The 25,739-nt window shown below is 33.4% G+C and overlaps 6 protein-coding genes across 7 annotated transcripts; 2 read left to right on the top strand and 4 right to left on the bottom strand.

Moving 5' to 3' along the window:
* Positions 1-370: 370 nt before the first annotated feature.
* Positions 371-2,962, bottom strand: LOC120278212. The gene is made up of 2 exons (XM_039285157.1): positions 2,454-2,962; positions 371-727 (listed from the first exon to the last, which is right to left on the bottom strand). The coding sequence occupies exons 1-2, from the start codon at positions 2,949-2,951 to the stop codon at positions 671-673; spliced, it is 555 nt and encodes a 184-aa protein (XP_039141091.1). The 5' UTR covers positions 2,952-2,962; the 3' UTR covers positions 371-670.
* A 2,991-nt stretch (positions 2,963-5,953) lies between these two features.
* Positions 5,954-7,412, top strand: LOC120278179 (germin-like protein 3-8). The gene has a single exon (XM_039285103.1). It carries the CDS (start codon positions 6,050-6,052, stop codon positions 6,728-6,730), a length of 681 nt encoding a protein of 226 aa, XP_039141037.1. The 5' UTR covers positions 5,954-6,049; the 3' UTR covers positions 6,731-7,412.
* Positions 7,413-8,035: 623 nt separating this feature from the next.
* LOC120277582 (germin-like protein 3-8) lies at positions 8,036-8,544 on the top strand. Its single transcript, XM_039284442.1, has 2 exons — positions 8,036-8,123; positions 8,237-8,544. The coding sequence occupies exons 1-2, from the start codon at positions 8,036-8,038 to the stop codon at positions 8,542-8,544; spliced, it is 396 nt and encodes a 131-aa protein (XP_039140376.1).
* Positions 8,545-8,787: 243 nt separating this feature from the next.
* Positions 8,788-11,376, bottom strand: LOC120278178 (5-formyltetrahydrofolate cyclo-ligase, mitochondrial). Its single transcript, XM_039285102.1, has 7 exons — positions 11,086-11,376; positions 10,490-10,630; positions 9,851-10,027; positions 9,712-9,753; positions 9,580-9,625; positions 9,285-9,355; positions 8,788-9,062 (listed from the first exon to the last, which is right to left on the bottom strand). Exons 1-7 carry the CDS (start codon positions 11,312-11,314, stop codon positions 8,929-8,931), a joined length of 840 nt encoding a protein of 279 aa, XP_039141036.1. The 5' UTR covers positions 11,315-11,376; the 3' UTR covers positions 8,788-8,928.
* Positions 11,377-13,978: 2,602 nt separating this feature from the next.
* Positions 13,979-17,419, bottom strand: LOC120278157 (F-box protein At3g58530). Of its 2 annotated transcripts, XM_039285077.1 has the most exons (13): positions 17,195-17,419; positions 17,064-17,123; positions 16,811-16,894; positions 16,388-16,518; positions 16,215-16,290; positions 15,915-15,985; positions 15,622-15,708; positions 15,463-15,535; positions 15,314-15,381; positions 15,162-15,230; positions 14,967-15,072; positions 14,824-14,877; positions 13,979-14,290 (listed from the first exon to the last, which is right to left on the bottom strand). In XM_039285077.1, the coding sequence occupies exons 1-13, from the start codon at positions 17,348-17,350 to the stop codon at positions 14,228-14,230; spliced, it is 1,098 nt and encodes a 365-aa protein (XP_039141011.1). In that variant the 5' UTR covers positions 17,351-17,419; the 3' UTR covers positions 13,979-14,227. The 2 variants fall into 2 exon arrangements, with proteins under 2 accessions (XP_039141011.1, XP_039141012.1); XM_039285078.1 differs by having other exon boundaries at positions 13,979-14,877; positions 17,195-17,418.
* Positions 17,420-18,392: 973 nt separating this feature from the next.
* Positions 18,393-23,637, bottom strand: LOC120278061 (exocyst complex component EXO84B-like). The gene is made up of 7 exons (XM_039284962.1): positions 23,395-23,637; positions 22,194-22,291; positions 20,798-21,833; positions 19,893-20,399; positions 19,254-19,442; positions 19,031-19,164; positions 18,393-18,624 (listed from the first exon to the last, which is right to left on the bottom strand). Exons 1-7 carry the CDS (start codon positions 23,578-23,580, stop codon positions 18,456-18,458), a joined length of 2,319 nt encoding a protein of 772 aa, XP_039140896.1. The 5' UTR covers positions 23,581-23,637; the 3' UTR covers positions 18,393-18,455.
* Between the last annotated feature and the right edge of the window lie 2,102 nt (positions 23,638-25,739).

Here is a 25,739-nt window from a genome sequence, read left to right as displayed (position 1 = left end):
TTCAAAAAAAAATTAGGGGAAATCTTTGGCTTTTTAAGGGGGTTTTAGTAGTTATAAATAAATAAATATATATATATATATATATATACATATATAAATTAATTAAAAATATTAGCATTTTGTTCTCTTGTATGCTGAAATATGATTTGTTCATATTTGTTAAATAATAATTAAAAAAATCACCCATGAATCATTATGATAATAATTAAATCATATACCTTCAAACTACTCGGCCAAACAGTTATATATATATATATATATATATAATGGATTAATGAAAGAAATTTGGCAATGTTCATCTTGCTGTATGATTGTGACCATTCACATGATTTCACTTAAGTAAACGTGCCCACATTTCATAAATAACAAGTTTAATGAATAATACATTTCATTAGAAACAAATTATATTGTAAACAGAGACTGAGCATACAACTTAAGCAAAGCATTACACTGCAAAATACATGGGTATTATGGCATCATCAAGAATAGTCATCTTCATGGTTGAAAGAAAAGACAAAGGTGACCCAGAACCAAAACCAATACAGACTGGACTTCCATGGCATTTCTGTGACTAATATGAGACATGTGATCCGGATTGAGGGTGGCAACTGCTGCTAGTGAAACATTTTGGTACATTTTACATTGTTGATGATAACCTTAACTTATTTTATTATTGAATCGTCTCTACTCCCTCATTGGCATGCTTATCTCTCCCAAACGCTGGCAGCTGCAAAATTGGAAGAAAAATTGAAGAATTCATGTCAAGCATCAACTCACTTCATGTGTGGGCTATACCACAACCAAGGAGAAAGTATCGCAATTCTTGAAATAAAGATATTTGTTCAGTAACCAAGTGTGTAATATCAAAATTCATTGATACTCGGACAAAAACCAAAGATGGAAAAAGAGCATCCTAAGTTGATTCAGAGGCAATCAATCATTTGTCTAAAGAGAAGTATTGGTACACAATAAGTTATCAAGAAATGAGATTACAATGATTATAGTACTACTATTTTGAGGCATCCTAGGAAACTCTTGGCATGTTTATCTGACTTTAGTTTGTGGAGAGTAGGAATGGAACATTAATGTGAAAACATTTTTTTAGCATCTGTAACAAAGTCCAAACAGAGTTATAAAGTTTAAATCTATGAACAATAAACATAAATCTCGCTTGAAAAGGAATACCATTCCATTGTAACAACGGTTTTCCACAGCAACGGTGATTCTTGTAACATATTTTTCAAGAAACAAGTAAAAGAAACTGTCCAAGCATCAATTTTTCTGCATGCCTCTGCAGCTCTTGAGTCAGAGTTTTATTACACTTGATATTGTGGATTTTTATTCACATGTTAACATGAACATACAAAAACAAAATTTAAGCTTTGCCCAATGTATTTTACCTGTTGGCTAAAATTCTCCTGCCGTGAACATAAATCATTTATCTCTTATGTTCACTGAAAATAAATTAAGACGCACGCTAATCACCTATATTAATCAAGATACAGAAAAATAGCCCATCACCTGACTTCACTACAAAGGCTTACTATGACACTTAAGCCATTGAGTCAAGAATGTTCTGACAAATAGGTCTAATAATGAGCGGTATGCCTCTATGGTGCAATGCATCCAATGTTAATAATACATGATCAGCCGATATGGTGCAATGCATCCAATGCTAATGATGCGTGATCTGCCAATACGATTCAATGCATCCAATGTGCTATCACAAAGCTTCTATTTCTTACTGTATACATATTTCTAGGTTTTTTAAGATTTTGAGGGCTAATCACTCACTCATCACACTAGGTTGAACCACGAAGAAAATAATGCATATCTTTCTAGTGCAAAGACTTTAAACGCCAACCAGCCAAATCCAAATGCCAATAGTTCTCTAGTGTTTTCTAGCAGAAGTCTGTGTATCACATAATTACCTTGGGGAACATTAGTGGCAAATATCAGGCACCTACACTAATAGAGAATGTTCGCACAATTCTAAACATTCCCTACAGATTCATCTCGACAGAGGTTTATCATCTACAGCTAATTCGACTCTTGTCGAGAAGACTTGATTTCACAAGAATCATGATGCGGCGGTACACCTACTGCCACGAAAGAGTGGGTAAAAACTCTCGCTTACCAATTAAGAGACATGGGTTCATCACTAGCCCAGTTCTGGAAAATCACAATGATATTTTTTCCAAAGTCTTCACCTTTCATAAATAAATTAATGCAGTCAACTACAAAGCACACATCTCAAGCCAAGACATTAACTAATTCAATTAGATTCATCTAGAAAACTACCAATTTATACAAACAAATCCCCAAATGCAAGATGTAGAACCACTGAAAAAATCAAACAAAATTAGGCAATTTTCATTCAATGCGAGACAGATAAACCAAAGTTGAAACACATAAATCAATCAAAAACCAAAAAGAAATAAGAATCAGATCACCTGAATCACTCGCTCAGCAGAGTCTTTGATCCGTCTGAGCCCTAGCGCACTATCCCGGCACGAGTGCACGGTCTCGAACTGCCCTACCGACAGCTTCCTGGTGATCCACCCGACCTGAAAGTAGATGAAATTGGCCGGGGGGAGGTCGACCTTGATGGAATCAACATCAAACCATATGAGGAAGCGGCGGACTTGGATGCCTTTCAAGTCATCGATGCTGCCGTAGTGGACGGTACCAGTGATGAGCGGCTCGTAGTAGACGAGGTAATCGAAATCGATGTAGCAGGGTCCGGCGAGGTGGACAACGAAGCTACCATCATCGGAGAGAGTGTAGTTAATGACTGTGTCGGGGAGAAGGCCCGGCGGGAGGCCATACTTGGGAAGGAGGTCGTAGATGGAGGTGCCGTTCGAGGTAAGCGCCGGAGAGCAGGCGAGAGCAAGGCCGCCGGCGACGGAGAGGAGGAGGAGGAGGAGAGGTTTGCCGGCGAAGGAGAGCATTGTGAGGGTTTGGGAATGAAGAGAGTGGAAATTAGAAATAAGAGAGTATATATAGCAACGAAGAGGGAGAGATGGAGGTGGTTCTGGTGCTCCGTCGGACTAGCTTAAGATGGACATTTTCTCTCTTTTTTTTTTTAAAAAAAATACTGGTACACTCTTTTAAATTTTATTTTTACTTGCCAAAACCTTAAAAAAAATGTATAAAATGTTGGGTTTATAAAAATATAAATATACCTAAAAATGTTATCAAAATGTTTAGATGTGAATGTATAAAAATAAAAACAAAATTTCCTCAATTATTAATTAATTAATTAATTAAACTTATAAATTTGTATTGAAAATCTCAATTTCTTCATTATTTTTTAGGTCCCGAATTAATATGGTTTTAAAGTTTAATAATATAGACAAATCACCACACACAAATTCTATTTACACTTTAACTATAAATTAAGAGGAAGTCAAGCTCTTAATCTCTCATGAAAATCAAATATTTTAACCATTCTATCATTGTGACGGTGGCCATATAAATATTTTACTTAAATATTTTTTATATAAAATAACTGCTAATTGATATTTCACTAAATTTAATTTCAGTAACATCAATGCATCACAAATTTTTAATTTTTTTTTTATTGAAGGTGGAATTGGGAAAAAATATTTTCTTATTTTTTTTAAAAAATATTTTAAATTAGAACAATATTATTTATTGATTTGTAATGATTTGTAATTATTAAAAATGGTGATGGTTAAGCTTAAACTGGTGAAGTGGAGAAGGTACATTTGCACAAAAGCATAGAAATAAGACAAGAGAATCAATGGTTGGATTCCTTCAATCTAATCAACATTCTTTTGTTAAATTTTGGATTAAAACTAATTGATTGAACCTAACCACTTCGTGTGAGATGTCTAGCTAATTCAAATTGAACCCATTTCATATGAAATTGGCCCATTATTTGGAACATTAATGTGTGTGTGTATATACATGCATATTTGGACCTTAATTAATCTAAATCATTTTTCTTTTGATTTGTATTATATTAAGTTATTGTTTATTAATAAACTTATATATTTGTTTACAAATATTTAGAGATTAAATATATAATTTTATTTCTAGCATCCTTATCGACTCACTGAATAAAATAGTATTTTACATTTTCATACAAGTCCTCAAAAGTTTAGAAAAAATGTTTATAATAAATGAGTTATGTAAGAGGGAAACAAACCAGAAGGAACGTTTTTAGGAACTTAGTGAGCACGTGTGACGGTTCATGGGAAAACGTTTTACATGGTTTAATGTTGTAAAACCCCACCACTTTGTTTGCATTCAGGCTTGACATTGCACTCCACTTTCACTTTTCATTTCACTCTTTGCTCTAGAAAAATTAGTAGTAGTTTTTTGTTCATGTTGATGTACTTTGCATAGTCTTTTTGACTTTTTCTTCTTTAATTTTTATTGTTTTTAATATTTCCAATTTGATCATGCGACTTCAGCATTTTAATAGATTGTTAAAAATATCTCTGACACTAAATAAAAATAAAGGGTAATTCTACAACAAACGAGGACGAAGTAATTAAAGGGTAATTCTATAATTTTAATTAAATTTGTATTTAAAAATAAAAATTTTGAAAATCAGGAATATTTTAGAGGTTTGATAAATTTGTTTTAGAAGAGTTGGAGAGACATATACTGTTTTTCTTTTAATTTACTATTACCTTTTTTATTTTATTTTTAGGGGAAAATAAGAGAAACTTTAATAGGTGAGGTTTGTGATGTGAAAATTCGGGCTGATTTATGGTTTTTTTTTAAAAATTAAGTTCGAGTTTTTATTAAATGGATTTGATGAAGGTTCGCTATGTGGACTTTGATATTTTAATGTAATAATAATAATAATAATAATAATAATAATAATAATAATAATAATTTATAATTTTTAAAAGTAAAAATCATTTTCATAATTGGATTTAAGTAATACCATAGAGTTTTTAGTTGTGAAGTAGTGTTTGTACATTTCATTAAAAATATTAATTTTTAAATAAAAATAAAAAAAAAACTTTTTTCAAAAATCTTTGATTATAAATTTTATACTTGCAAGGTTGCTCACTTGATGCATTCTAATAATACAAAAACTCATCACTAATGAACCTCTTAGTCTATTAACACAGATCCTTTAGTAAAGTGTTTGAAAAGAATAGCCAATGACCTTCGGGTCTATTGGTACACGGGTCGCCGATAGAGCTCTCACCGAGTGGTAAGAGTTCAATTCTCGGCTGAGGACACATTTCTGGGAGTTGTGAATAGTGGTTGTGTACGGGTGGTTCCAGCGCCCACGTGAGCGCAACCCCGTCCCCACTTGTTCCACCGAGGCTTGTGCACGTTCCTGGAGTTTCTAGTGGGTTCGCCCCGCCCCTCTTTAAAAAAAAAAGTGTTTGAAAAAAATAGATTCAAATTTCAACTCATGCAGGGCCATCCCCACACTAACTTGTCCATATTTTATCTACACACGCGTGTTCAAGAAAAAATGGTCAATATAATCTTAGATTGCAAATTTTAAACATGTAAAAATAATGATTTAATCAAGACAAACTACTTGCAATAACAACCTTAGAAATTTCAAAATGGGTTGGTAATATGTGTTTATAACTTCTCAACAAAGTTAATGATCCTTGAAAGATCAAGAGAGGGCAAAACCCACTTCCAACAACTTCCAAATGACCAAAAAAAAGAGAAAAAGTAAAATAATAATCAAACACCAACAACCTCAACAAGAAGCAGTGATCATTAGAGCAAATCAAAATTTAATAAGAAAAATTACAGTTACTTTTCCATGAAACTAAATTTCCCTGAAAACTTCATCTAATTATCTGAAGAAATGTTCAGCTGAGACAGTTAATTACTTCACAAACATGGAAAGCTGGATTAGACTGAATAATCCAACATTATCACAAAACTACATTTTAATTCACTGTTCAAAAAGAAAAGAATCATAATTATCCATTTTCATAATTGCTTTTGTTTGACAAATCAACAAGAGACCTCTTCTAATCTTCATTTTGATTAATCAAAATGTCTGCAAACATTTGTCTATAAATACAAGGAAATGGCAGGCAATTCATCATACCAGAAAAAAACAATGGCAGCAAAACAACACTTGTTGATAATCTCTATTGCACTCTTGATTTCTTTCTGTCAATGTGATCCTGATACTCTCCAAGATTTCTGCATAGCTGAGCTAAAAAATCAACCATTCATCAATGGATTCCCGTGCAAAAGCCCGAAAGACGTAACCTCTGATGACTTCTTTTTTGCAGGTCTGGCACAAGAGAAAGACACAGATAACATATTAGGATCAAATCTGACAGCAGGAAATGTACTCAGCTTCCCTGGCCTGAACACACTAAGTATGTCCATGAACCGTGTAGACTTTGCGCCGGGAGGAATAAACCCACCGCACTCTCATCCACGGGCGGCAGAACTAGTGTTTGTCATGAGAGGATGTTTGCTTGTCGGGTTTGTGGCAACAGACGGCAAGTTCTTCTCTAAGACTCTTAAAGCAGGGGAGGTGTTTGTCATTCCTAAAGGACTAATTCATTTTCAGTATAATGTTGGCAAGAAGACGGCAACAGCCATTACTTCATTCAATAGTCAGTTGCCTGGTGTTGTGATTGCTGCTAATACTCTGTTTGGGTCTACACCTGAGATTCCTACTGGAGTTCTTACCAAAGCTTTCAGGGTTGATGACAAGCTCATCAATGAGATAAAGTCCAAGTTTGGGAACTAGTCATAGAGCACATACTTTGGATTGTTAAAAAGAACACATTCAGATTCTGTTGTACTAAAATTGTACGCTATAATCTCTGTCTTTACTAATAATAAGTGTTCTTGGATTGCCTATTAACTTAGATGTGTTATCACCAGCCTATGGTTTCTAAAGTTCAGTAATACAGATTGATGAATTTGTCTTAAGTTCAGGATAATGTCCAAGAACAAGGAATGCCATGACAGCAACCTGAAAGAAAGGTTAATTAGGGTTTTATCCTTGCTTACCTTTCTAGTTGCCAACAACCAAATAATAACAGAACATATAATATATATATATATATATATATACATATGTAATGCTACACGCTAAATGCATGACAAGTGCTAACAAATGGTTTCCCATGTAGCTAACGGTGTGATTTATCATAACGAACTTCAAGAATGTCTTCTGGTCATGGGATACTTTGGGAACAGTTTTTAGGTTCAATGACCAAAATGAAGATAGAATTATAATATAATATTTTGGTTTTTCACCACATATTTTTCATGATTTCCTATTTTTATATTCTACTTCATTGACAAATTTGAAGTAATCTCAGTCCACCATATTGGTTAGCTATCAATATCATGTCCTCATCACCTAATATTTGTCGTACTACTTGCAATGATAGGAAACCCCCCATTCCAAAAACTTCAAAAAGAAAAACAGCAACCTCAACAGTAAATAATTATTATTATTCATCATAAATTAAATTTTGAAAAAACCTTTACCTAACTCACTCATGAAATGCTTACCTAAGACCTAGTCTAAACAACCAATTAACTTTGCAAAGCAATGCTGAAGCAGACTCCATAAAGCTATGAATACACAAACATGACAAAAAGAGTGAAAAGATCAATTCATACTCCATGTCTCATAGCTATTAATATCATCTTCCTTCTAATCAATCTACCAATCATTTAACAAAACATACTTCAAAATAATCCATATGAATATGTTTCTAGTTGACAATTAACAGCGGATCCCTTCTTTTAAAAAAAAATTCAATAATCAAATCCAAATACTTTGAGCGTGCACCATACTGAACAAGTCATGCTTCTTTAATTTTGATTTACCAAAGAACATACGTATGTTTGCATATAAATAGAGAGAAGAGATAGCATTTCATCTTACCACAACAATGGCAGCAAGACAATGTTTCTTGATCATCTATCTTGCAATCATGTTTTATTTGTGCTGCCCTGATCCTGACATTCTCCGAAACTTCTGCATAGCAGAGCTCTAAGTTCAGTTCAGTCACACAATGGCTTCGCATGCAAAAACATGAAGAATGTCAAGTCTGATGACTTCATCTCTGGCCTAGCACAAGAGAAAGACACAACGAACACAGTAGGACCAAACGTAACCTTTGGCAATGTACTCAACTCAGCTTCCCAGGCCTGGACACCCTTGGCATCTCCATGAACCATGTGGACTTTGCTCCGAACTGAGTGAACCCACCACAATCCCATCCATGGGCAACAGAGTTGGTTTTTGTCAGCAGAGGGAGACTGCGCCTTGGCTCTGTGGTCACAGATGGCATATTCTTCTCTAAGGTTGTGAACGCTGGGGAGATGTTTGTAATTCCTAGAGGACTAATTCACTTTCAATATAATGTTGGCAAGAAGAAGGTGATGGCCATTACTGCTTTCAATAGCCAGTTGCCTGGGGTTGTGGTGGCTTCCAACACTCTGCTTGGGTCCAAGCCTGTCGTTCCTACTGAAGTGCTTGCCAAAACATTTGGGGTTGATGACCAGCTTGTAAATCCCATTCAGTCCAAGTTTGGAAACTAATTATGGAATACATACTTCAGATCCAAAATTAGAACACATTCATGTGATTGTTTTCTCCTGATCCTATTGTAATTGTTTGTGTGCTATTTCTGTCCTTACTGAAAAGTGTTCTTACAAGGAAATTGGATCTGTCACCCTAAGTTCAGTAATACAGAAGAAATAGTTGTCCCAAGTTCAATAGGGTGTTCATTACCAAACATATTAGGATAGCTTCAGGGGCAAACAAGTTATGCATTCGTAACAAGAGAAAAACCATATTATTTTCCATTCATTTTGATTGTTGTATGCAAGAGGAAACAGAGATGTAAAGGATTCATTGCAGTCGAAGAACAACAGCAGCCGTTTCTACAATCTTTGTCAATTTATAAATGGTCATAATAGAAATTACATACGCTCCAGAGCTGCAGGGGTAATTGGAATAACACCAGATGCAGTAACAAGAGCATCCACAGGCATATCATTGGGAGTGATTGGAATAACATTTTCCTCCATGATCTGAACAGAATATGCAAGTGCTACTGCAAAAAGAAATAAAGAACACAAATATTAAGATCATAAGACAAGAAGAAGAGTAAAGTTTATAACATAGGTTTACTCAACATCACGATGAATGATAGCTTAAAGAAATATTCCTTTCACAAGTTCAATGTATGGCACATATGAATATATGCCGGCTGTGGTTTTGAGCAAAAGATTAATTGATACTAGGACAACATTTTTTAGAGTTGGGGAACAATTACCAAGAAGAGGCTGCGCCCAGCTTTGTTCCATAGCAAGATCATGGTACTTCTTCAGTAATACGTCATAGTATCTTCCAAATTGTGTGCATACACAAAGAAGCAAGTAAATCTTAGTAAAAAAGTTGTATGAAAAAAAAATTACTTTTGCATTTGCAATTCATGGTTTAATTCATCTAGTATTTGAATTAAACAACTTCAATAAACATTAATACTTAAAAAGACAAAACCAAGAATAATTTGGCGAGACATTTGAAGGAAGATTATTATTTTATGATAAGCAAGCACATAGTCCTACCCTCCTCCACGGCCTAACCTACGTCCAGTTTTGTCAAAGGCAAGCCCTGCATGTGAATAACAGAACAAAAATAAAATAGAGGCAAACAGAATAACAAATAACAAGAATTAGTTTATACAGGAGATCATCTACCAGGCAACAGAAAGAGATCAACCGGACGGTTTGCCAACATAACTGTAAAAAGGTAGAGAGTTCAATAGCTTAGACACTTAAACTTGAAACTATTATTATTTTAAATATCAATATTGTAGTAAGTACTAATAATTTATACCATCTTCACGTTGGTTCCCATCAGCATCTGTTGGACTTGGCTCCAAGATATTCATTGAATTCGCTACTAGATCTTCAGTACTAGAAATATGGAACATTCTCATGTGGCTATTCTTATCCTCCACTCGTGGAACATAAAGTTTCTTCTTCCCCTGTGCATCATTGTTCTGACTTGAAACTGACGAGTAAGGATTTAGACATCAACTCAAAATTGTAATCATCAAGTCTTCTTATCAAAAAATGAGACAATGAACAATGATCTCTGCAGATGAAGGATAATCATTCATTTCATGTCTGAAATAATATCATGTATATATTGCCAATTTAAGTAACAATATCATTAAACAAAGGCCACTACGTTTCCTCAGGACATGCAAATATCTGATCACACTTAGCATATATAATTTCATTAATACATTACATGCATATACTTGTCTTAGCAAGAGAATCACATTGAAGCATCACAGTGTGTGACTACACGATAGTTTCTCATTACCGGACAGTCTTGAGGCAGGACAATGCAAAGTAAAGGACAAGTCAGAGGACATGCACAAGAGGAAATTAATTTTAAAAGTACAAAATTAATCTGCTTTTTTAAGTACTAAAATTTAAAATACAACCAAAAGGGTATAGAGCATACCAGTGTCCACATTGTTTAAAGTTTCTGATATAATTCTTGATGTATCAACTTCTCGGAGGGCCTCACAACTTATATAAGCACATAAACTTCTACAAGATTTAAACCATGAAGAATCCAGAACCAAACTCTGAATTACAGAATCTACAAAAGAAAAAACAACAACAAAATCAGAGTAATCTTGATAAGTTTCATCTTAATTTATTATAATTAATATACACATAAAAACAAGAGCCTCATAAAAAATCTAAAACTAAGTAATTGACAAAATCAGTTCTAGAAGTGGCTTCTCAGAAAGCATGATCTATACTACCAAAAGTTCCAAAACAATTAACATAGAAGTAAATTATAGAAAACCTAGAAGCAGACAATTCAAGACATTTCAGTCTCAATACCAGTTAAAAAATTTAGTTTTTCCAGGGAAAATATTCAGAAGTGATGCCATATGACCACTTCAACAACAAAATCCAAACTTTCACAAGCATTACAACCCCTATCCGATCTCACCTCAATCCAAACTCATTCAAAAGGCATTAATCACAACACTATTACAATGCCCTAGATAATAACTGAAAGAGAACGAAGAAGAGAGTGGGGACCTTCATGGGATCGCTGGGAAGGAGAGAAAGCCTTTAGAGCCTTACGGACCTCGGATCGGATGGCGCGCTTCTTCTGTGCAGTAGCATCAGAAGGAGAGCACGCCATGGCTCCGGTTGCTCGTCGGAGGTGAGATGCGGCGGCGAGAGAAGGAAACGGAGAAGAAGGGGAGAAAAGGACACTTTGGTGGCCAGTCATGATCAGCCGTACGTGCTCTCTTATGCTTCCCATCTCTAGAAAATCAGAGCCGTCCGTTCATCCCCGACCAGTTTTTCTAACATTCCGCGCTTGATTTTTTTTTCCCAAAACGAACAGTTTTTTTTAAATATATATATATATATATATATAGTGTAAATATCAAAATGGTCGCTCTATTTTTCATTTTCCGCCCTTTTAGTCTCTCTAATATAAAATACATCTTTTTGGTCCTTATATTTGCACATTTTCGTTTTTAGTTGTAAAATCCACCCTTTTGGTCCTCGTATTTACATATTTTCATCTTTTTTGGTCCCTCTAATTCATCAACTGAAAAGATCAAAAAGACATATTCGTCAATTAGAGGGACCAAAAAGACAAAAATGTGAAAAATACAAGTACCAAAAAATAAGATTTTATATTAGAAAAACTAAAAGAGAGGAAAACATAAAATAGAGGGACCATTTTAATATTTGGATATATATATATATATATACCTTTTGTTTCTCAATTATATGAAATAAGGGCAGAGAATTTTTTTTAATTTTTAAACTATAATTTTTAAGTTAAAAATAAAAAATAAAAAACCATTAATGATGTTACATCTTCTTTATTTTGGTAGGGAATTATTCTTAAAAACCTACCGCATGGTATAGAAAACACATGATTTTATTTATTTTTTTTTAATGATTTTATGTTTTTTTTTTTGTTTTTTAAGTAAAATTTTAGAAGGGATTAATAGAAATAAAAAATAATAATTTTTATATCATTTAAATCAGCTTTTAAATAAAATGATAATTTTACTTTGAGCAAAAAAAATTAACACTTAACGATTTTTTAATTAAAGTTAAAATTAAAAAAAATTCTGTCCATATTTTGCAAAATTGAGAAACCACAAATTTATTTTTAAAATTCTATTTATTTTATTGTCTTTTTATAATCCGAAAATACTAATAGTTATATATTTTTATTTTAAAAAAATATAATAATTATCTTCTGACCAATTAAATTGATTATTTTAAATATAAATTGATAACACATAAAATATTAGAATTATAAAAAAGTACATATTTAAAGTAAAATAATTTATTAATAAAAGAGTATTTTATAATTATCTTATTAATTTTATATTGGATTGAGATATCAATGCAATTTGAGTTTCAAGAAGATCCAATAAACAATTAAGAGTTAAAAAAAGTAAAAAACACCCTGTTTTTATCAGTAATAATTGTTAATAATAATACTTTTTTAATTACTATTAGTACAATTAATGAAAAATATTATTCTTATTTTAACTCTCTTAGGGGCCGATCAATATATTCTCCTCAATTTTAATATATCATTTAATCAAAACACAAAAGAAACACATTCTTTTTTTAATTCCTTTTATTGTTTTTATTCACATAAAGCACTTGTTAACACAAATCACGTCCCTTTCAAAAGAGAAAAATTAAAAGAAAAATGGTGGGTAAATTAAAAAAAGAAAAAAGATTATAGAAAATAGTTGGGATCAGACGAACAATAAAAATTATAAGATGAAAATTTTTATCTCATTCGCAGCACATCTTTTCAATTTTTTTTATTTTACTTTAATTGCAAATTTTGCTTTTAAAAATAAATAAGAAGAATGGTGGGCAATTTTATTCTTCCCCATTTTTTTTTAATCCTTGTTTCCATGAGATGAAATAATTCGTTATTTTTCTATATCAATATATTTTTAAATTTTATAAATAGATTTTTTTTAATAAAATTGACAAATCACCGCTACAAACTGTTACTCAACCATACATTAGAAACAAGACAAACCAAAACATCCCTATAACAATCAAATGTTGGTCAGAGACAAGACAAACCCAGACATTCTCTCAAATATCTTACGGCTCAGTTATTACCACAGTGACCCAATAAAATTATCAAACAAACACAGAACTATTTTTCCCGATTTAAATTTAGTGGGGAAAAATACCACACATGCAACTTTATTAAATTTTTGCACACAAATTTTACTTTTGTGATTTAAAAAAACTTTTCCAAAAGTTCTTTTAGCACATTGACCTTATCTCTGGATGGCACAATCATATTATCAAAAGCAAAACGCATGATAAACCTTAAGAACAATTAATTGGAGAATAAAGACAAGTTTAAAGAGAATTTGTAGAAAACTTTCTTTCACACACTAAAATTTTGATTTTAATTAATATTAATTATAATTATAATTTTCTAATTATTGAATCATAAACTAGATAAACACAAATGGCAAAAAACATTCTAGAGTTCAGAAACTTTGAAGTGCCAGCTATTGATATAAAAATTCAACTAATGAAGGGCAATACTTTTCCACAACCCCACACCAACCAATCAAAAGCACCTCCACCTTAAATTATAAGATTAAGCATTAATTAGAAGGCTGAGAAAGTTGGAAGTCTAAGAAGCATGTGCATAGACTAAACATAGAACATTGGAGGAAATGACACTTAAGTCTTGATCAAGTGACTTCTCAAAAGCAAAGGGAAAATTAAGAAAATTATTGTAATTTTTCTCAGTTTTCCCTTCTTTTCAAACTGAGAAAATGACTTGAATACACTTAAGGGTTGGTTAGAAATTGATATAAAATTATCTTAAACAAAATTAAATTTACTTTTTTCAGGCGTATGAAAAGAAAAGCATGTATACATACAAAGCACAGCACAATGGGAAATGTCCACAACAAACACTGTAAAATTAAAATGAAAATTCAAACTAACAGATTCAATCAATAGCATACACCTGCATCAAGTTTTTATGATTTAGATCATAAAGTTTAATACCAAAAAGAGAATTCAGCCTAAAACCAATTTATAGGATTGAATACAAAATGGTTGTAGTTTAGTATGCAAGGAAATTCACAACCATTTAGTCAAATCAAATGGTACCTGAAGACACTTGCTCCAAGTGGCCAAGTGGGGAAGGCTATAGTGTACCGTTGAGTATGTGATGAAGGCGGCTCCTAAGACAATTCTCATTGTTCCACAGCTGTGCTTTCAAATGATTAAAGGGATTGTTATAAAGTAGAAAAGTCCACAAATGTGAAAACTAGAGTGAGATGACTAGTTGACCATGGAACAAACACCAATGGTGGAGATGCGTGTGGACGTGCTGACCTGGTCAATATAATAAGAACAAAGCATGTGCCCAAGAAGAGGAAACTAGGAACTGAACAGAATACATGATATAAATATGAGAGGAGGCTAAAGCAAAGGATAAAGAGCAATGCAAGTTAATGCATTCTATGCCTCGAGTACGGGGTTCCTATGTCGCAGGAGAGATGATACCTGCTCTGAGCTTTCTAAGTTTTATCAATCACTTCTAGCAGGAGCATGTGTCATCTTTTCTGCGACAAAGCAACCCCTCTCGAACTCTTTCTATTAGTTAGCAGAAGTTTGGCATAATTAGAGTTCTCCTGATTGTGCTTGTGCTTTGTACCTCAGATGTTCTCAAGAATGTGTTCAACCTGTGGAAAGAAACTTTAAAGTTGAAGACTGTGTAGCTCACTCTCAACTGTGTACCTTGAAGCATCTCAGGTAAGGAAACAAGAGAAGCAAGTCTTCACGGCTCCTCCTCTGGACAGATGTTTGCGCAGGTAAATGGAGGTAAGATGGCAAACAAAGAGAATTGAAAATTTGTGTTGCAGGTGGAGGAGATCACAGACCTTAATGCCGATGCATCCATTTACATCAAGGGTTGTCAGAGTATTTGAGCAAGATTTGGAGAGAGCCTCCAAAGACGCATCAGTTACCCCAACGATCCCAAACAAGCTGCTTATTGATTTGAAAAATTGGATTGTAATGTTAAATGCATTTATGATATCAAATACCAAGTTGATCAAAGCATATATGCAGATCACCTGAGGAATTCAAGAGAAGGACAACCTTGTGCAAGGGCTAGCACACCTGTGTCGGTGATACGGACGCACCTTTCAAGAGAGGTATGCATGTGTTTAATTAGCATTTGTTCCCATTATGAAAAAAATGAGTTAGAAATGATGAGTGGCATTACCATGTCAGGTTTAGTGACACCAAATTCTTGCATTTGGCTATACAGGAAAGGCCTTCATCAGACAGGTTCTAACAAGAGGAAATTCATTATCAGCACTAGTACATGATTGAGTAATCAAGATCAAAACAGAGCAAGAGCAGAGCAAATACCTGAGCACCACACAGGTCTAAAAACCTCAGATTTGCTAAAGATGCAATACTTTTATAAGCCTTATCCGTGAGACTGTTACAAAAAAAAGAGCATGAGTAACTAATGTTTTCCAATAGTAACATAAAATTAAATGATTTATGGTCCTTCGTCAAGTTTACCTTGAGAGAGCATATAGGTTTAAGCTTTCAAGGTAAGAACATTTAAGAAGTATTTGTTGCAAACCCACATCAGTTAATTTTATGCACCTAAGGAAGTAGGCAAACATCAGTAATCTCCATTAAAGAAATATTCCTCAATATACCCTTGGCATGGCCCATACAACCAATGAAACTTTTGACACACACAAGGTCAACAACAGATGAAGCCATGGACCAAACTAAATTATTATCTTGCATGTCAGATTATAAATTGATTTAAGAAAAGAGGGACAAAACAAGTATCTATGGCATACCTAGTCAGATTCAACACTTTTAATTCCTGATAACTCTCTGCAATCATCTGCAAACTTTGGTCAGAGATGTTCTGCAATCAAAGATCAACACGGATGAAGATGACGGTGATCAATAGTGTACTTCAAATGCAGGGGTCCAAAACGAGCACATAACAGATAATGATTCATAGTTCGAATCGTTCAAGCAATTAATTAAAAAATAGAAACAAGCACAACTCTTATGGTTATGCATTCACCCTTTTTTGCTTTTACAGAATGAATGAAGAATTTTTTCTTTTTATTTTAAACATGCTGCATCACCTTACAGCCACTCAAGTTCAAATCTACCATCTGTCTGCAGTTTGCAATCAACTGCTTGATGCCCAAATCAGTTACCCTGACACATCAATATAATTAGCAAGTATAAATAACATTTCTTGGAATCCAATATATGTAGTGTTATAAAACAATTTTTTTTAAAAAAAAAAAAGCACCTAACATTCCAATAGATAGAGAAAGCCTTTAGATTAGGGCAACAGCTAGTTACAGCTTCAACTCCCTTATCAGTTATCTTCTGACAACCATTGAGATTCAAAGACTCCAAGCCATGAAGTGACTTCATTACCTGAAATCAATGATCAATATCAAATTTAGGTTACTGGTCTACAACCACATACCAAGAGATAATCTGGATTTAAAACACATAAAGGTCAAATTACTTTCAAAAGATTATCTTTGCAATTCCACGAGTTTAAAAAATGCTTTTACAGTAAGTTGGAAAGCATGTAAATTTCTGACCAGTCATTTAACCAGAATCTACAACGCAGTACATATTAGTTCCAAAATATAATTTTACTCTCACATTACCAAAGACATAAAGAAAAAATGATCATAAGAATTCAAACCAAAATATTTACCTTATTTCTAAGGAGAACAAAGTGTTCATCTTCAATATCACGAGAAAATTCAAGATTTATCCTCTTGACATTTTGATATCTAGCCTGCATAAACAAAAATCGCCAACATACAATTCAAAGAAATCAGAGAAATGTTTTACAAATCATGGAGACCAACAAAGAAATGCTTCACTTCAATCTCATAAAATGTATTAAAAAAGACCAATATTTTCGCATCTAAATTCAAAAGTAGAGACCAATTCATTAAACAAACCAGCGAGAGTGCGGAAATCAGTCGTTCCCCAGCCCTACTCATCTCACGAAGATCAAGCACCTGAGAACAATCAAATAAGACGTCAGAACGGGATTCCTCGAAGAACCCTAGAAATCTAAAGAGTTCATTACCTCCCAAAGCGTGGATTGAGCGAGGAGATCACGATAGCAGGAGGAGCTGACAAGAAGCAACGAGCATAGGTCTCGCAAAGAGAGCCTCGTGCTCACGATCGCCAGAACTCCGGCCACCGTATCCTTCCCCCACGCCGGCTCATCGCCGGCGGCCATCTCACTCCTCCCCTTCGGATGCCCAAATGTCCCTCGTCTTCTCGGCCCTTCTACGCCAGCATGGTGGGGTTTCTTTATCGGGTCTCTTTATCGGGTCGGGTAAGGGATCCGATAAGAATCGTTGTTACTTTTTGCTTATCACCCCTGAATTATTTCATATTTACATCTACCCCCCTTCACTGAAACAAAAATATGTGATAAAATTCCAATTCCAATCCATGCCAATTTTGCATGGGGCACCCTACAATCATTTTATAGTCATTTTATCCTCAAAATATTTTTTTTAAGAGCTAATCAATAGGATTAATATAGGCACACGTGATTTTTTTTCTTATTTTTTTTTTATTTTGAAAGGTATATAACTATTTATATTAAAAAAATAATAATTTTACTTATCACCCCCTAAACACCCTCCTTTAATTTTATTTTAGTTATCACCACGGAATAATTTTGATTATTCAACTTGAGATGAAATGACCATTTTACTCATGTATACTTCTCATCAAGTGTGTCCCCTGACCCTGGTCGTTCATACAAACAACTAACAGTATCACATCAGATAATAAACAAAAAAAATCAATTCTCTGATAATAATATATAAAAAAAAATATGAGTTTGCAATTAAAAAAAGTCAACCATCGGATAAATTTGAATTCAGATGACACTAAAGTATAAAGGGGAGGTCGTGAGTTCAAATCCTCCCCGACAAAGACTGTTCATATAATCGCTTCACCCTGGGGATTCTTATACTATTCTTATCATCGTATATATATCAGACGTCCGGGTTTTAGATCTTGTTTAGATCTAGTTTAGTATTCACATAAAAAAAGGGCGACTTGTCGCCCATTATTCAAAATTGACAATATGTCATCAATTGAACAACCCTCTGCTGAAACAAATACAAAATGGCCAAATATTTACAGAATTTGGATCTGGAAAAGCTTCATTTACAGAATCACAGATTCATACTCCAAAAGAATTCATAAGAATAAGCAAAATGAAATTAAATTTGAAAAAAAAATTGCAGAAAAAAGGCAGAAGATCAATGTCCCACAAAGGTAATGTGTATGCAATGACCAAAATTTTAATCTTTTAACTTTGCAAGTCAAAAGTTAGAACTCCCAAGAGATCTGAAAGATGATAATGACAGTGCTGATAGAGAAGCAGTTGGGCTGCTAACATCTCTATCAGAGGTGCCCGTTCTGCTTCTTCCGGTTATTAAATTAACAGTTTCTCGAACAATTGCAACAAACCAATCATCATCAGGAAGCACACTGCATGAAAATCCATCCACAATTTGAATAAATAAAAGAATCACAATGTTTGATGGCAGTCTAAGTATCAATGGGCAAGACAATATGGTAAGTCAAACAAGTGGCATTGCTGAGAGTTGAACTAATTATTTAACTAATTGTTAGATAAAGGAAGATGTTGTGAATCAATGAAGAACCATCAGAAGTGGAAGTGCAAAGATCTATGGCAATGCTTTGTACAGATGCCAATCTATTTTTAGACAGTAACATTCTATGCAAACCAATTAATCAAGCTATGACTTCATATTGGATGGATACAAACCAAATACATATCATCTGGAAATGATAAGTTACTTCGATATAAAAGATGATGACAACAACAACCAGCTATTATTAATGCTAGATGCATGTGGCAGAAAAAGAGTACCTGTCTGGATCCATTCCTGTTGTAGAAAATGAAACCATTGCTCTTTCAATGATGTCCTTGATAAGTTGACATGCATGTCGTGAGAGGAACCGGGATTGTCCAAAAGCAAGTACAAACTGCATATCTAAATAAAACTACAGAAAGGAAAGCTAAATGAGAAATCTCATGCATAAGAGATTTGAAAAGAAAAGAAATAACTTTTAAGTTAAAGCATCTGATCTACCTGTTGAAGGCCGAGAGGACCCAAAGGTCTTGGCCCCTTTTCAATTACTGCCCAAAATTCATGATCATCAGAAATCAAAGAAATGAATGTCTGTAGGACTTTCATCATTAACAAGCTAGCAAATCTTTCCCTTCCTACAAACATATCAGCAGCTATGCTTGCCATCCTTCTCAGTTTTCTGAATAAATCCTGTCAAACAACAGCAAGGAGTAAGGATCACATTTTTCAACTTGAATGGTCTATCAAAATGGTGCTGGAGGAAAGGGCTGTTATCTTGTGCGTGACAAATAATGAATAATTTCATTAACAGAAATTGGTAAGCATAACAATTTTTTTTGATGAAAGTAACAAGTGCTATATATATTAGGAGCGTGCGCACAGGCAGAACGTGATCATCTAGCCCACCCGCTCTCATGTGGCGACACGAGATTTGAGCAGCAAGCCCACACCCACAACTCAGGATTTGTTACTACCACTGTATCTAGTAAGACTCAAATTCAAATCCCAGTAAGTACCTCACACTCTCTTTTTGCAATAGAGCTAATACCGCTAGACTATGAGCCCTTTGGTGGTAAGCATAATAATTACACTTATTTATATGCCTAATGCCTCTTCTGCATAAATTTGTGCATGGCATACCTGAAAAACAGGTGACGGTGACCACTCAGGATCATCGATTCTTCCATCGATATTTAGATACATTTCGGCATTGAAAAGACAATCGCCACATTCAGTTAAGATAAGAGCAAACATCTGCTGATTGCAGAAGCTAACTCGCAATCTGTCAACACTACATTGTAACTTTCTTTTCCATTTTCTTATTTCTGACAAAAAATTGGATCTATCTGAAGTTGTTTGACGAGAATTACTATCCTGAAAAATAGGGGCAAGCTTTGTAGCAGCTTGAGGGAGAAGCCCTTCTGCCAATACTGATGCATTTACCAGCAATGCTAACTGTTGTTCCTCAGTTTCTGCCACACTAACCATTTTATTTCCAGAAACTTCAATATTTGCCTCATCCTCAACTGAGCATGGCAAGGCATTTATCAGCAAGTTGATATAGGAATCAAATACTCTGAAGAAGCCATCCAATGTGGAACCAGCAAATTGAGTGCTTAGAAGTGGCCTTGCATCCTCAAGAAGATCCTGCAACAGCAGTGCGCAGAGAATGAGCAACCTGAGAAGATGGAACAATAGTTGGAAATAATTGAACAGTTAAAGATCAAAATTTTCCGTCTTTATCATTGTTACTCAACTATTATAAAAGATAGAAAAATATGTGACTGGAAACACGTTAGTTTTACAATGAGTAATAACATGCAGAAAAGTAAAACTAATCACAAACAAGGATAATTGATCAAATAGAAACAATCAATCAGACAAGGTAGACACCACCGCAAAATCTCATCATGGTATAACTTTAAAATTTAGGTTGAGAAAGAAATCTAACAAACATACATTTTTATATAAGCTACAAAACTAATGGCATTGAATTGATTCCTTGGATAAAAACAGACTTATAATATATAAAACCTTTCACTGACCTGGACCATAGAGTGGAAACAATGTGCACTTTTGGAAAGTTTAGGTTGACTTCCAGCAGCTGTGCTAGATGTTTTATAGGATGAGAGTAAGCTTGGAGGATGTATAAGAACCCAATCATCTGCAGCAGCTAGTTCAGCAGTATGCCCTTCAATTATCTTTAAATTAGCATCTAGGGCTTCTTCAACAATGGGTCCGAAATGTTGCAAGAGAAGCCAAGAAAGTGAGAAACCCTGAGCTTCCAACAATGAGCAATGTCCAAGAGCAGTCTGAATGCATTCTGTTGCAGTCCTCAAGCCCCCATCATCTGCACAAGAATCTAATACATGGTTCTTCACAAGCTCCGCAAAAGCTTCTGCCCGCTTAGTGGACCATTGCACCAATTCTGATGCATATGCTGATTCATCAGCAAAGAAAGCCTGGGAATCATGCATAGCTTGAGCAATGGCAGAGAAAACTAGCTGTGATAGAGCATTCGTGTATGCTTCATAAGAAGTGCTAGTTGGCTGTATACTCTTCATGTTAAGTTGAAGCCTTTCGTGATGGCCATTAAGTAGCAATTTATGGGCACGGGGACCATCTCCAAGCCTTCTAAGAGCCAAGAGAGCTCCATGAAATTTGATACCACGTGCAGAAGACTTGCAAGCAACTTCAGCAAGCTGATCTGCTAGCTTTCTTCGATTTTCAGTAATAGTAATTTGTAATGAAAGGAGTTCAGCTGGCCTCGGGGTTTGATTTGCTTTTGCTTCCGCAGCAACAAGTTCAGCTTCATCCAGAGCATCCAAAGCTTCATCAACTCTCCTCTCAGCTACCAAAATTTCAAGCTTATCAGCTAACTCAGTACACAGTTTATCTACATAAGAAGGCTCTCGATACTCAAAGTTTGACAAATCATCCTCTACAAATCCTCCAGAATCAGCACACAAGGATTCAACAGGATTTCCTTCTGTTAATTCACAAATCAGAGCTACTTGAGTAGAAAGCAAGTTACGCATGGACAGGAGATCTCCTTCTATATTGGACAATTCCTTTGATGTTCTGTGAAGGTATTGGCATGCAAACAAAAAGCTGCATCAGTGTTAATTTCTTATTTTCAGTCATCTAGTGACACTAATAACATATTTTTCAGCTGACAGAATGCCCTGGGTCTTCAATGAAAATTGGATAATTCATGGTTAAAGTTATTTATTGACTTGACCTAATCTAAAACAAACATCTAGAATATTTTTGTGCTATCGATTTCTTTAGAACAAGCAGAATGATTAGCAACAATATATTACTTTAAATATATATTCATATTTCTGAGTTATGAGAATTTATTAAAAATTGCATATGAACATCCCATTGATGATTCTATAGTGTAAGCAAGACACCATATCAAAGAAGAAAGTAAACAACCTTAGGTATGCATCATAGTTGGTATAAAAACTTCTACGCTGTTCTTCAACTGAGCCCTCCTTCAAATCTAGTAAATAAGACCTGAACCTTCCTATTTCCTGGAGAGAAGAACACTCATGAGTAAAACATCAACATCGGAGGTGCAATCAAGAAGGAATTCTATTGCCATCCTTTCACAAAAGTCAAGAGATATTAACCAACAAAACAAATGAATAAACCATTTAAATTTTGATGAGAAATGTTTCACGATTATCAATTGGTAATCTCAGCTATAATCATGACATTAGAAACTTCAAATACACATACATGATGAGAACAACAAGGCAACATAATTGTTATATCTTCTACATTAATGAAACATATTGTAGATTTACTAGACCTTTAAATTATATTAATTTTTTATTATGAAATCTAGGAAAATAAGTTTTATTAACTTTGTGGTCGAATATCGAAGTTCAACTCAAATAAGAAAAGCATATCAAGACTATAAAAAGAAAATATATAAAGAAACAGCAGAAAAAATATCCCAGTCAATGCACTGAATATTCTTCTTCAAGTAATCAATTTAAACCAGAAGATAGATACTCTAGACACAAGCATAAAGCTAAGTCTGAACCATAACCGGATAGCAAAAATCAAAAACAGACTGACTAATTGCAGCAAAAAAAAAACCCATAGATCTCAATAAAATTGAAACACAGCGAGCACCCAAAACAAGAATAACTTGCCAAAGTGATGGACCCATGAACAGAAGAAAAAAAAAGTAAAATTAAAAAAAAAATTAATACACAATCAAAACACCATTTTCCCTGAATTAAATATACATGACGCACCAACACATCCTCAAAATCATAACTTTTTCAAGCAAAGCACACTCAAACACCACCAAGAATCTCAAAATAAGACATTCAAACATCCCAGCAAACCATGAACCAGAAAAGTTCCTCAAAACCCTAAATTTTTCACAATTAACTCACTAAACATCCAGCACACTCATGAACGACAAAACAAAGGGACAATAACCGAGGGAGGGAGAAATAGAGAAGAAGAGGTAAAAACCCACTCTTTTCCAACTTAAATATATATAATATACACAGAACCCTCAAACTCCTCAAAACCAGACCATTTCCACAAACCTCCAATTAAACCCTAGAATCAAAAACTCCAAACCAGAGTCCCAAAATCAAGAATCAGAGCAAACCTCCTCACTCATGCGTCCGCACTTAGAACGAACATACGCCTCCGAATCGAAATTCTCAGAATTGAAGATCTGGAGCGTGTCCAAAAGCGAAACCCTTTTGCCTACACCTCCATTGGCGTGCCGCAACTTCGCCACTGTCCTCGTCGGCACCGAGAACTTCGACCCCGGCAACTTCGCCGCCGCCATATCGATCGCTTCTTCTTCTTCTTCTTCTTGATCGATGATCAGAAGAAGAGATCAGTGATTTATTCAGGATCAAAATGGAGGAATTCGCAACCAAATTTCTCATCGATTCTGTTTCGATCTTTCTCTCTCGTTCTTATCATTCAGTTTGTTTGAAAATTTTCGCGGGTTTTTTTTTTTTTGAGTTTTTTTAATGGGCCGGGCCTAATAACTCACTAGGTCCATTTTCTTCATGGACTTGTTTATTTGGGCTTTGGTTTGAGTTTAAAGAAATAGAATTATAGAATATGTTATTATTATTTTTTTTCTTAGATTTTAAATTGCAGAGTTTTTGAGTGAAAATTATTGCAAGAATATATAAATAAATAAATTTAATATTTATATATTAATGTGTTTAAAATTTTGAAGAGTTGATTAAATGAATATTTTTAAGGAAAAATAGGTTGAAGAGTTTAAGAAAATGAGTATTTTAGAAATTATGCAAATAAATGAAAGAATCATTATGGAAGAAACTCCAACTGTCATAATATTATTTTCTTTATTCATAAAAAATATTCGTTTTATCATTTATTTTATTTTTATTTTATTATCATTTTTTATTTTACAAATACGATAAAACCTATGAAATATTATTTTTTATGATGTGTTGTTATACTCAAACAAATTTAAATAAAATAAATAAATTATGTTTTATTGAGTGTTTGTTATAACAAAATATTCAATTATCTCAAAAAAATAAATTCATAGTCAAAGAGCATTAGCTCAGAAAAAGCGTAGTATGAGATAAGTGACACGATAGTGATAATAAGTTCCCAGTGTGATTTCAAGTTACAATCCAGATCTTACGTCATTAGATAAAAATATGTATGCTAGACAATCAATTCACTAAATCCTTCACTAAATCCTTCACTAGCTGTTTAATTCCATAGATTGTGAGATAAATTTGCTACTCTTTCTATCATTGTTTGATGATGTGAGTGGGTTATCAGTATCCATAATATTATATTTTTAATAAATATATATATATGTACCTTAAAAATATCCATAATACTTGATTTAATAGGGAGATAGTAACTATTCTCCTGAAAAACAAAAATTTCGGCTGATATTTATAAAACTATTTTATAAAATTAATAATTATTTTAAAAAAGTCATTGATATTAATAAACAATTATTATTTAGCAAAATAATTTTTTGTTGTACATTTTTAAATTTGTATTAATACTAATTAAATCAAATTTCATTAAGCTTAATTAAAAATTTTCCCAAATCCAATATTTCAAAAAAAAAAAAAAAATCTATAACTTCACAGAATTATCCATGAACCACACATTTGAGCGTATATGATGAATAAAATTATTATTGATATTTACATTCATGCCCTTCACATATGTGCAATTATCAACATTAACCTTTATATTACATTAAAAGCAAATATTTTATATATATATATAATTACATTCATGCCCTTCACATATGCGCAATTATCAACATTAACCTTTATATTACATTAAATGCAAATATTATATATATAAATATCGAGATTTACCATTATATCCTCGCAGGCAGAATGCATTAGGATATTTCCGATATTATGAGGATGATAATTCTTGCCACGTAAGTAAAAAAATCAAGCGATATCACTAATAAATATTCAGTTTCAAAATAATGTTCAGATGAAAGCTATTGATTAGGATTTTTCATTTTAAATTTAAAACTATTGACAATTAATGTGATGCGGCACTCGAACCCATCCACGTTGACTGAGTCACGAAAAGTAAAAAATAATCATAATTAAAAAATTTAAAATATATTTATTTTAGTTTTTTTATTTTACTTATTTTTCATTCTGGCTACTGAATTTATGCATTTGTAATAATAATAATAATAATAATAATAATAATAATAACTGAATTAGTCCTTTTACTTTTTTCTCTTTTCCTTTTTGATCCCTCTACTTTTAAAAATGGTTCTATTTAGTCTGTTTTACTCTAAAATAAATTAATTATTTTATTATATTTTCAAGAATAGAGGGACTAAATGGAAAAAAATTAAGAGTAAAGAGACTAAATTGAGTTATTTTCAAAAATAGAGGGATTAGTGGGGCATATTTCTGAGTAAAGAGACAAAAAAAAAAAGAGAGAAAAATAGATGGACCAATT

The sequence above is a fragment of the Dioscorea cayenensis genome, chromosome 15 (genome assembly GCF_009730915.1).
Source record: "Dioscorea cayenensis subsp. rotundata cultivar TDr96_F1 chromosome 15, TDr96_F1_v2_PseudoChromosome.rev07_lg8_w22 25.fasta, whole genome shotgun sequence".
Taxonomy (NCBI): domain Eukaryota; kingdom Viridiplantae; phylum Streptophyta; class Magnoliopsida; order Dioscoreales; family Dioscoreaceae; genus Dioscorea; species Dioscorea cayenensis.
This window is presented reverse-complemented; position numbering and strand designations above follow the sequence as displayed.

What these genes read in the sequence shown, in the direction of transcription:
- LOC120278061 (XM_039284962.1), bottom strand. Translation starts at nt 23,580, where the DNA reads ATGGCGGCGGCGAAGTTGCCGGGGTCGAAGTTCTCGGTGCCGACGAGG. An exon ending in AACTATGATGCATACCTAAG is followed by an intron (nt 21,834 to 22,193) that starts GTTGTTTACTTT and finishes ATACCTTCACAG; the next exon opens with AACATCAAAGGAATTGTCCA. An exon ending in CACCGTCACCTGTTTTTCAG is followed by an intron (nt 19,443 to 19,892) that starts GTATGCCATGCA and finishes GTTGTTTGACAG; the next exon opens with GATTTATTCAGAAAACTGAG.
- LOC120277582 (XM_039284442.1), top strand. Translation starts at nt 8,036, where the DNA reads ATGAAGAATGTCAAGTCTGATGACTTCATCTCTGGCCTAGCACAAGAG. An exon ending in AGGACCAAACGTAACCTTTG is followed by an intron (nt 8,124 to 8,236) that starts GCAATGTACTCA and finishes CATGGGCAACAG; the next exon opens with AGTTGGTTTTTGTCAGCAGA.
- LOC120278157 (XM_039285077.1), bottom strand. Translation starts at nt 17,350, where the DNA reads ATGGCCGCCGGCGATGAGCCGGCGTGGGGGAAGGATACGGTGGCCGGA. An exon ending in TGAACTTGAGTGGCTGTAAG is followed by an intron (nt 15,986 to 16,214) that starts GTGATGCAGCAT and finishes CTTTGATTGCAG; the next exon opens with AACATCTCTGACCAAAGTTT. An exon ending in AAAGTGTTGAATCTGACTAG is followed by an intron (nt 15,709 to 15,914) that starts GTATGCCATAGA and finishes CTACTTCCTTAG; the next exon opens with GTGCATAAAATTAACTGATG.
- LOC120278179 (XM_039285103.1), top strand. Translation starts at nt 6,050, where the DNA reads ATGGCAGGCAATTCATCATACCAGAAAAAAACAATGGCAGCAAAACAA.
- LOC120278178 (XM_039285102.1), bottom strand. Translation starts at nt 11,314, where the DNA reads ATGGGAAGCATAAGAGAGCACGTACGGCTGATCATGACTGGCCACCAA. An exon ending in TGGGAACCAACGTGAAGATG is followed by an intron (nt 9,754 to 9,850) that starts GTATAAATTATT and finishes ACCTTTTTACAG; the next exon opens with TTATGTTGGCAAACCGTCCG. An exon ending in TGATCTCTTTCTGTTGCCTG is followed by an intron (nt 9,626 to 9,711) that starts GTAGATGATCTC and finishes ATTCACATGCAG; the next exon opens with GGCTTGCCTTTGACAAAACT.
- LOC120278212 (XM_039285157.1), bottom strand. Translation starts at nt 2,951, where the DNA reads ATGCTCTCCTTCGCCGGCAAACCTCTCCTCCTCCTCCTCCTCTCCGTC. An exon ending in CTGCTGAGCGAGTGATTCAG is followed by an intron (nt 728 to 2,453) that starts GTGATCTGATTC and finishes CCAATTTTGCAG; the next exon opens with CTGCCAGCGTTTGGGAGAGA.